This window comes from Camelina sativa, chromosome 10 (genome assembly GCF_030686135.1).
Source record: "Camelina sativa cultivar CO46 ecotype springtype chromosome 10, ASM3068613v1".
NCBI lineage: Eukaryota > Viridiplantae > Streptophyta > Magnoliopsida > Brassicales > Brassicaceae > Camelina > Camelina sativa.
Window position 1 is genome coordinate 3864552 of NC_141889.1, and position 10968 is coordinate 3875519.

Genomic DNA, 10968 nt, shown 5'->3' on the forward strand with positions numbered 1-10968 from the left:
GTTTCTGTTTTTGTTTTTGTTTTTACTTTTCTACTTTTCTCTTTGTTTGCTAGTGGAACACTGGAACTGGGTCTTGGTAATATTGGACTTTGAAGCTGAAATAAAAGAGATATCGCCCAAAAGGCCCATAAGAAACAGAAGACGCTAAACTTGTGAATTCGAGTGTATAAAAAATTTGTTCTCTCAAACATAATTGAGATTAGTTATAGTTTTAAAATCAATTCAATATGGCACCTGGCTTAGTTACCATTCCAAGCCATGACACCTGCCTAAATTGTTTATTACAGAAAATAAACAGAATCAGCTAGGTGTCCCTTATTGAACACAATAACAAACTCAAAGACACTAGGTGTCTTCGTGACTCATACCAAAACCCTTACCTAAACCAAACCTGTTCTTCTATGGTTAGTATAGTCCCCAACAAAAAAAGTGAAGAAAACGGAAATGGCAGGAGAAGAAGACTGGAGAAAAACTGCGGATACGACGAAAATGAGCTCGGAGAGTGTAAAAGCTGCCGGCGTTGAGTCATCGAAGAGGCCACCAGGAAGTAATCTCGGCGGTGTTCTTCACCAACGCCGTAACTTACCTTATAGTTACACTACGATGGTTCTTGCCGGATTAGCTATCTCTGGTGCCGTCATGTACTCTGTTATGTATGCTAAGAAGAAGCCAGAAGCTACTGCTACTGATGTAGCTAAGGCGGCCACAGGGACGGCGAAACCCGAAGATACTCATCCGAGAAAATAAAGCCCCAACGAAGAAAATAGTGATATCTTTCTTCTTTTTTGCTTTTGTATTTTTGTTCTTGCTTCATGCTCAAATGTTCTCATGAGAACTCTATATTTTCTTGTAATAAAATAAGTTAAATAACATAATGAGTTTTTTTATAATATAATTATATCAACTATGTGAGCAAGCAGGGAAATAAAATGGGAAGGATAGAACAGAGAAATGTGTTTTTAGAAAGGTATTATTTCAGTGCGACTTCAAGTTTACCGAGAAGAGACATAATTTACGATTTGTACTTGTTTTACAAGTATCATGGAAGATTACGATTTGGGAAGACTAATATTTGCTGATCATTTGTAATCACTGATGCCCTTCACATCAATCGTGTCATTATCTTTCTAAAATAGGGTCATTGTTGTGGGCTTGAGTTGCGTACTGATATTTGGGCCATATCCTCAAAGATGGGCAGCGCATCATCATCATGCATGTCATTCGAGGATTCCGATCCGGTTGTGCAATCTTTTGATTTGACTTTGATAAAGTTCTTAAAAAATATATTTGAAGTCTTAATGTAATAGAAGAATTCGAATATTTACTTTTTGAAATTTATTTAGTTTAGGTTGATTTAGTTTTTAGTGTAAATTTATTTCTTTAAAAAGAAAACACATATTTTGAAATATTTCGAACAATTTGTGTTTTTTTTTCTTGAATATCGGCATTTTAAGTAATGTGGGCAGCCTCGAATTCAAAATATGTGTTTGATTGTTTACTGTCAAATGAAGTTTTAAGAAAAGAAAAAATACAGTAATCTTTGCAGTCAACTACAAAATTATGGTAAGTTGATTCTATGAGACAATTGGTGATTCGCATGTCTTTAAAAACGGTGATTACCATAAATTTAAATATGATCGTAACGTTACAATATGAAAAAATTAGGTGAGTCCACTTAATGAACCAAGAAAGTAAGTGTCTAGAAATAGGCTGTTAGGTAGAAAACACTCATGTGCTGCTTTATGAGCATAAAACCTGGGCGACAATTTTTTTTTTCTCCTCACCAACTGCACACATTATAATTATTAATCAACATTTTCGTCCTTAAATTAAGTTGATCATCGTTTACTTCTAATCGGTTCGATTGAACATTCATAGTTTTACTACAAAATTCGGTTCAAATATCCACTTTTTGCAATCCCAATCTTATTGTAGCAAATTAAGTCAGATTGAAGTTATTTTGATGTCTAGCTATTTTGATGGCGTCTTTAGGGATCTTTTCAGATTGAAGTTTATAGTAAAAAAAACAAAAATAAACGTATCATTCATAAGCCGTAAATCATTACTAGCAATTGTATATCTATTGAAGCTATATAAACTAAAATTTTCGATACCCATTTATTGATAACAAGAAAATTGGAAATTTGATTATTTAAATGAAATCTGCATACCTTTAGTATGTAATGCCATCAGAATACGTTATGTTTATTTAGATAATAGGGTTTGTGTACCGACGTCTTACACCTTAAACCCATTACCCATATATGATATAATGACAATTCTTATTTGGCACATACAACTTAAGTTACTTAACTTACTATACCAAACTCACACCACTATTACAAAACATCCAAATTTGTCTAGCTATTCGTGGAGTCTTCTATCTATCCTTTTATTTCACGATGTTCAAGAAGAAAACAATAAGATAGAAACAGACTTGGCAACGACCAAAGTTATTATTCGGAAGCTATTAGTACATCCCAAATAATTGAAATAAGTTTCACACAAGTAAAAGTAAGGGTAAAAACTTGTCAACGAACAAAAATTAGTCTAAAAAAGAGGGGGAAAGAAGTAAAAAAAAATGAAGGAAATTGTAAAGAAATTTTTGAAGAAAGGAGAAAAAAAAAAAAAAAAAAAAGAGAAGAAGCACAAGGTTGCAATTATGGAGGTTTGGACCCCATAGTCAGTGTTCACCATCATTTGTTTATGATGCCTTATGCTCACGCCTGTCTATAATTAACTTTCCCTATTATTTCAACATTAAACTTTTAATATTAGTCGTGTTTGACAAAAAAAACTTTTAATATTAGCGTTTGACGTATAATCGAATCTCAGCTGAAACGACGACACAAAAAAAAACATTCTCATCTCAACATTGAAAATTTTGGTTTCGCTTGTATAAACGTGAGGTTTCTTTATAACCGGCTTACTCTCTTCACTGAGTATCGCTTGTGTTATAGATGTATATTGTATGCCATGATTCTTATGTTTCACTATATTAAACTTTCAAGTTTGTAAGCAACTTTTAGATTAGTTTAGTATTTTATATTATGCAGTATTGTTTATGATTTGTTGAATTTATTAAAAATAAAAATTTCTTAATATGCGTGCTTTAGTTAAAACATCCTATATTTTGAAACGGAAAAAAGTATAAAATACAAACGTAAAAAAAAAAAAAAAAACTCAATAAGTAAGAATGTTTCTGTATTCCATTATTTCACTATTTAGTCTACATATTCATTTGATACCATTGTCATTTACTAATTATCATATTTTATTTATCTATACTTTATTTCCACGATTTAAGCATTGGTTTTGATAGTTCAACCTTGGCATCTATGGGAGATTGTTACTGAATCGAACTTGAAGGGGTGTGATAGAAGCATGTACAATGTTGAGACATAGGAAGACTGTGTTGTAACTTATAATACCTATTAATGTAATCGAGTCGAAAAAGAAATCAAAATATATAATCGGAAATTCCTGTTTTTGTATGAAAAGATTTTCCACTTACCCACACAACCCATAATAAGCAATTGTGGTGATCAAACCCATTACATTTTAGCGTCTCTTTTTGCCATTTTGATACAAGGCTCGAAAAAAGATTTCCTTTTTTTTTTTTTAAGTTTGCAACAAAGAAAAGAAAATCAAAGTAAAAGAAAAGATAATAACATGGGGGGAGTACTGCATTAAATATGGATGCAGTGTATGTAATGTAAAAGAGGTAGACTGTATAAATATAAATAATGCAACCATAATAATGGAGCTACGTCTAGTCTTTTCTCATAAACCACATGCCATTGCTTTTTCTTCTGTGCTTTCAACGTCTCACCTATGCATCTATGTATTATAGATATCATCCAATAAGGATATGTTTTAATTACACTTCTAATAATAATACCCCTTAAGACCCCATATGATAATGCCCGTACGTGCAACTCTTTTGGCTACGTGTATGCATAACGAGGACATGACTAATTTTCTTTTGCGAGACTAAACATTGTAGAGAATTTTTCTTTTCAAGTTTGTTCTAATATGGAGTGAGTTCCTGAACTCTGTGTGCCCAATGCATATAATCTGCACTCTGCAGCATGCAAGTAAAGAATTGTTATAATTGATTACTACGACACTAAAATCGACCAGAAAAGCATGCATTTGTAGTGTGAGAGTAGAATAGTTAGTCTCCTGTGGTTTTCGGTTAAAAGAAACTGTGGACTAAATCCCGGATTTTTTGAGAATAGAAGAATAGTGCATGTTCAATCAACTGTCACAACCCGTCGAACCTACAACATGTTAATTTTATAAATCCTATAATTATCAACCTAACCGGCTAATAAGCCAATCAGTTTTGGAGGTTTGGTCCATACAAAACAGCGTACTCGTTTTCAACAGCCTTGTATATATTTTGGATATTTTTTTTTTCTTTTGGGTTATTTTGGTATATTGAAACCAATATTCAGGTAGTAGGTACTAATTTTACTATGGTTGTTGGGCCACATAAGTATTTAGGATAATATTCGTGTAATTGAAGACTAGATATTATATTTTTCGGAACAAGATGTTTTCGGAATCAAGTGCTTTGGAAGAAGAAAGGTAACATGAAGAATAGTGAAATAAAACAAATTATTCTTTAGTTGATGTTGTCGCAGTCACATGTATTCTTATATTTATCAACTCAAAGACTTTAGAAACGGAAGATAACGAAGAATATGGCGAGTTACATGTCCGGCATATATAAAGACAAGTCAAATTTATAATATATACTTATCCTTTTAGCGAAGACGCAGACGCATCAATATAATTACCATTGAAATAATTAAGCCACTATGAAGCATGCTTGTCAACCTTCATTTACTACTTAGTCTACTTAGCTTTGGGACCATATACATACATCTCCATAACTACGTTGCGACTCTTACGATACGTGTTTTGTGTTCATATTATATAATTGAGCAATTAATCACGTGAAAACAGCTACGGCACGTAAAGAAAAATGACATGCAGACCCTACCAAATTACATACTCCGATAAAAATGGCTAAAAACATTAATACCTTCTAAACCAAAACGGGTCCATTCAAGATCTTGACTACGCCATTTTTGTTAATGTCTTGAAAAAAAACTGAAACCACAAGTAACAGATCACCCTTACACTCTCTTTAAGAGAAAACAAACAAATTACCACACATGCTTAGATTATTTGTCTGTTTCTGTACTCTCTAATATTTTGGATATATAGTAAATTTAAATATTATATCTAGTTTTGCATAATCCATGCAAAATCAGATAAGATTTACCGACCGTATATGGTTTAGCAACAGTCTTTACATTATTCTGACCGACTGACTATACAGTAGCTAGTTGTGAACACTATGTTTAAATATTTATATTGGGATTTTGGTGAGAGACGAGATATTCATGGGTGTGAAAAACATACATAGTGACATCAAAAGGATAAAACTTTACATGAAGCTTCTTTCAGAGAAAATTACGTTCATATAAAATTAAGATATGTACTTTCTAAAAAGTAAATAAAAACTAATATACAATAGTCAGAGTCATCTCAACTATTTAGAAGTATAGTTGTTGTCTTTGTTTTGTCGAGCGGAATTAATTTCATCTATTATGTGCAATATGAGTATGATTCCTCTAAGTATTTTTTTTAATATATATATTTAGTTACAATAATTGACCTTAATTTGTTGATGATTTATATTATAAGTTGTCAGATGTGGAATAGAAGGAGTCCATGCATAAAGAAACTAATCGTGTTTTAGAGAGCTTTTTTATTTTGCATGGAAAGTCAAAGTTAGGAAATGCAAAGTCTGACCAACTCGTGAGAGCATCTAGAATAACGGAATCAAAAAAGTCAAAAGTGTCCCTCTCTCTCTCTCGGCAAGCTAGCGGGTTCCGTTGGGACGGACGGACGTGTAAGTAACGGCGCGTCGATTTCACGGCGTTTCGGTCACACCCAGACCAATTACAAAAGTACAAAGAAGGGAACTAGGTGAAGACGCTAATTACACGTGTTGTGTTATCATTCGTTACATTAAAAGAAGCGGAACTAGAGTAAACACGGAGAAGGGTAAAAAAGCAATTAAGGTGGTGCGAAGTGCAAACTCCACGCGCGATTGATCGTTTTACTATAAAGTGTACAAAAACCATGTAAAAAGATGTTGTTATCGGAAAATTACTTTACTGATTAGTGATTAGGTTATGACTTATATATGAGTCAAACAAAAAAACAGGCTATGGCTCGATTAGCCAATGTACTTATGTAGAAGTGTTGGAACTTGGAATATTATCATGTATGTGTACTTCCTATCTCATAGATCATGTATAGACGAAGAAGGTATATAGGACTAGTTACACGACAAGCGAATTGAGATGTACAATGCCCATTAAATATATAAAAGACGTAAAGTATAAAGGAAGTAATTAAAACCAGTTGTTAATTAGTAGTACTAGTAATATTCAAACAACTTAGCTGGCTAATTTAGAATATTTGCAAGCTAGATTCCCACTCTCTTTTTACCCTTCTTTCAATTTTCACCTTTTCCATCCTTAGAAATACTCTGTCTCTCTTGTAAGATTGATATTTATAAAATTTTACACATTTTAAGAAAATAATGATTACTGAGTTTAAATACTATATTTTTTCTTTAACTAAAGAGATAATATTATTTAATTTTAAACCAATAACAATTCAAAATTTTAAATATTTTCAATGATTATTTTTTAAAGTTTCCCAAACATCAATTTTTATGGGACAAAAAAAATATCTCAAAACATCAATTTTTAAGAGATAAAGAAATATACACCAAAATAATACTACATTTATTTATTGGAGTAGGATAGTAGGAGAGACAACATCGTCAGACGAAAAATAAATCTTCATCATTCCTCATCCCTTCCCGAGCTAGCAGCTCTCAAATACTATAGTACTCCTACTATACAACTCAGAAATAAAAATAAATACAACTTACATTGAGATTTGAGCCAAAACAGAGAAGAAAAAGGAGTAGAAGAAGAGGGAAAGAGAAGATCTCCTCCAGCGGATCAGTCCCCGCTTTAAAAGCATTGGCGGCCACTGATTTCATCTCTCTCCTCTCTCCCTCCTTTAATCCTCTCTCTTTCTATATTTATTGACTCTCTCAAAGACAAAAGCACTTCTTCCTTCTCCCTATCTCTCTCTCTCTCTCTCTTACGCCATTTGGGTTTTTGCTTTTATTTCCTGTGCGTGATTATGATGATGGGATTATCTTTCTGAGGCTTTTTTTTTTATTTTCTTGGAAAGTTGAAATTAAAAAACAAAAAAAAAGAAAGTTTGAAACTTTATAATGGTGTTCTGTGTTCTCTGTTCGTGTTGAGAGAGTCAATAAATGCTGTTAGTAAATGGTTAGTTGAGATGGGAGAAAAAGATCCCGTTGTCCGAGGGAGTTTGGTTTCTTGCAAAAGGATAGTGAGGCAAAACATGGGTTTGGTTTCTCTTGTCTCCTTTCTAACATCCCTTTTCCATTAATGGTCTTTCCTTCTTCCAACATCACCACCTCAACATTAAGAAACAATGTTCTCTTTTTTGCCCTTTTCTTCTTCTTCTTCTTCTTCTTCTTCTTCTTCTTCTTCTTCTTCTTCTTCTTCTTCTTTGGTTCTGGTTTTTGTTTGATCGGTTCGAAAAAGAGAGAGTAAAGCTGCTTCAGAGTCAAACAAAGGTGTGTTCTTTTTTTGGTAACGAAGACGAAGTAGTAAGATGAAGTTCATGAAGCTTGGCTCTAAGCCTGATACATTTCAATCTGATGGCAAATTCGTCAAGTAAGCAAGCAAAAATTTTAATGTTTTTTTCTCTTACTATTTTTACTTTGATGGGTCATACGTTCTACTGTTTTCTCGGTTCTCTCTGTTTTTGTTTGTTCTGTTCTCGTTTCTATTCATTTTTTTTCTCCACATGTTTTGCCTCTGTCTGGTTCTTGTAGGGTTTGTAGAAGCATGTTGTCCCCTCTTCTCTTGGTTTCTATCTTTTAGAGCAGAAGCTGTTAAAAAACAGATTCAGTGACTTCCCTGACAAATTCTCATTTCCTCTATGAATATACATATAGTTAAAAAGTGCTTAAACTCACTCTGTTACTTACCAGTTAAAAATACTCTGGTTTTGATTTTAGAGATAAAATAAGTTTTTTCATCACCATTATTGTGATTGTTTCAATCATCACTTTTTTTTTTTTTTTTTTTGCGGGAAATACCACAAAGAAAAAGGCTATAGAGTTAACAAGAAATGGGGTATTATGAGTTTCAGGAGTGGTCCATCCATTAGATGATCTGTCTTTGTTTATGTGTTGTTGTTGTTGTTTTGTGGTCCTGATTTGCAAGAGCAAAAGAGTGGAAAGCAAAAGGGAATGATGATTATGAGTTTTCTTTTAATTTAGAAAGTGAAGAATCTCTCTTTACTTTTGTTACTAATGCTTTATTTCTGTTTATATCTGAGACATCTCTTCCAAGTTATGACATCTGGACTTTCTAAACTAGGCTAAGAATCTTGTTTCCTTTGTTTTGTGCTATAAGAGAAATGCAAAGTAATGATTATCTTTGGTAGTTGAGAGACATAAACATGATTAATTTGCCTGTAGTTGTAAGGTTAATTCTGAATGAAAACATAACATCTAAAATGTTTAAGAAAGGAGTTTTCACTAATTAATCTGTAGAGTTCTTGTTTAGATGATTGTGCACTTGGTCTCAGTGTTTAATCTAACCATCAATTTCTTCCGCACAGGTATGCTGTTTCGGATCTAGACAGTGATGTTACTATACATGTTGGCGAGGTCACATTTCACCTCCATAAGGTACAGTCTTGTAATGCTAATAACATAATTTGTTACTGATTAAGTGGTACAATTGTAATGCAATATGTATTTCTTATGCTGCCAATGTTACATTTTCAGTTCCCGCTGCTATCAAAGAGCAACCGAATGCAGCGACTGGTTTTTGAGGCGGCTGAAGAAGAAACTAATGAGATCACTATACTAGACATGCCTGGAGGACACAAAGCGTTTGAGATCTGTGCTAAGTTTTGCTATGGGATGACGGTTACCCTCAATGCTTACAACATAACCGCTGTGCGATGTGCAGCTGAGTATCTTGAAATGACTGAAGATGCTGATCGCGGTAATCTCATATACAAGATCGAAGTTTTCCTCAACTCTGGCATATTCAGAAGCTGGAAAGACTCAATCATTGTGCTTCAGACAACAAGATCTCTTCTTCCTTGGTCTGAAGATCTGAAGCTTGTCGGTAGATGCATTGATTCTGTTTCAGCTAAGATTTTGGTGAATCCTGAGACGATCACTTGGTCTTATACACACAACAGGAAGTTATCTGGACCTGATAAGATAGTTGAGTATCATCGGGAGGAGAATGTGATTCCAAAAGATTGGTGGGTCGAAGATGTATGTGAGCTCGAGTTTGATATGTTTAAGCTGGTGATGAGCGTTGTGAAATCGAGTGGAAGGATGAACAATGGTGTAATAGCTGAAGCACTTAGATACTATGTTGCAAGGTGGTTACCAGAATCTATGGAGTCTTTGACAGAAGCAGCTTCTTCAAACAAACATCTCGTTGAGACGGTTGTTTTCTTGTTGCCAAGAGTAAACAGAGCGATGAGCTACTCTTCTTGCAGCTTCTTGCTCAAACTCCTTAAAGTTTCCATCTTAGTTGGAGCTGATGAGACGGTGCAAGAAGACTTGGTTCAAAACGTGAGCTTAAAGCTGCACGAGGCCTCGGTTAAGGATTTGCTGATCCATGAAGTCGGATTAGTTCATCGGATTGTTGATCAGTTCATGGCGGATGAGAAACGTGTATCTGAAGATGATCGGTACAAGGAGTTTGTATTAGGAAATGGGATTTTGTTGAGCGTTGGAAGATTGATTGACGCTTATCTCACACATTGTTCTGATCTTACGCTCTCTAGCTTCATCGAGTTATCTGAGCTAATCCCGGAATCAGCTAGGCCGATTCACGATGGTCTCTACAAAGCCATTGACACTTTCATGAAGGTAAATAAGATCATGTTTCTGAAAAAGAATGAAACTTTCCGGACATTTTTGTAAAATATGTGGAGTTGGTTTTTGTAGGAACACACAGAACTAACGAAATCCGAAAAGAAGAGACTTTGCGGATTAATGGACGTGAGGAAACTGACGGGAGAGGCATCGACTCACGCTGCACAGAACGAGCGACTTCCGTTGCGAGTGGTGGTGCAAGTTCTTTACTTTGAGCAGCTCCGAGCAAATCACAGCCCCGTCGCATCTGTTGCAGCTTCGTCGCACTCGCCGGTTGAAAAGATTGAAGAGAACAAAGGAGAAGAAGCGACGAAGAAGGTGGAGCTGAGCAAGAAAAGCAGAGGAAGTAAGAGCACGAGGAGTGGTGGTGGGGCACAGCTGATGCCGTCTAGGTCAAGGAGGATCTTTGAGAAGATATGGCCGGGTAAAGTAGAGAGTAGTAACAAGAGCTCTGAGGTATCGTCTGGGAGCTCTCAAAGTCCGCCAGCTAAGTCGTCAAGCTCTTCTTCCCGGCGCCGAAGACATTCGATATCTTGAATCAGTGGGGATAACCTAAATTTGTAAAGAGAAGCTATTAATGGTTGTAACGTATTATAAGTGGTTTTAGGATTTGTGGTCGTTTAAATTAAAACTGATGAAGTTGTGTTCTGTTCTGTGTTCCTTTAGTCGTAATTCGTAAAGATTTGTTAACAGTTTCGTTTAAGACTATTACTACTTATTTAGTAGTAGCTAAAAACAACCTTATGTTTCATTAAATCCTTGCAACAACAAAAAATAGAAAAGAAAAAAACGTTATGTTTTGGATTAGTCTTAAAAACAATCTTTAACATTCCTAATTTCTTTCTAGTTAAATGAAGTGGGACATCGAACTGTGATTTATTGGGCCTAATGGGCTTTAACTAGGGCCGATAAGTGAT

At 34.5% G+C, this 10968-nt stretch overlaps 2 protein-coding genes across 2 annotated transcripts; both read left to right on the forward strand.

The window, feature by feature from the left end:
- The first annotated feature begins 354 nt into the window (after positions 1-354).
- On the forward strand, positions 355-890 carry LOC104717005 (uncharacterized). The gene has a single exon (XM_010434508.3). The coding sequence runs from the start codon at positions 445-447 to the stop codon at positions 745-747; it is 303 nt and encodes a 100-aa protein (XP_010432810.2). The 5' UTR covers positions 355-444; the 3' UTR covers positions 748-890.
- Positions 891-6764: 5874 nt separating this feature from the next.
- LOC104717006 (phototropic-responsive NPH3 family protein NPY1) lies at positions 6765-10743 on the forward strand. The gene is made up of 4 exons (XM_010434509.3): positions 6765-7811; positions 8767-8836; positions 8936-10045; positions 10124-10743. Exons 1-4 carry the CDS (start codon positions 7750-7752, stop codon positions 10586-10588), a joined length of 1707 nt encoding a protein of 568 aa, XP_010432811.2. The 5' UTR covers positions 6765-7749; the 3' UTR covers positions 10589-10743.
- The last annotated feature ends 225 nt before the right edge of the window (positions 10744-10968 follow it).

What these genes read in the sequence shown, in the direction of transcription:
- LOC104717005 (XM_010434508.3), top strand. Translation starts at nt 445, where the DNA reads ATGGCAGGAGAAGAAGACTGGAGAAAAACTGCGGATACGACGAAAATG.
- LOC104717006 (XM_010434509.3), top strand. Translation starts at nt 7,750, where the DNA reads ATGAAGTTCATGAAGCTTGGCTCTAAGCCTGATACATTTCAATCTGAT. An exon ending in TCACATTTCACCTCCATAAG is followed by an intron (nt 8,837 to 8,935) that starts GTACAGTCTTGT and finishes TTACATTTTCAG; the next exon opens with TTCCCGCTGCTATCAAAGAG. An exon ending in CCATTGACACTTTCATGAAG is followed by an intron (nt 10,046 to 10,123) that starts GTAAATAAGATC and finishes TGGTTTTTGTAG; the next exon opens with GAACACACAGAACTAACGAA.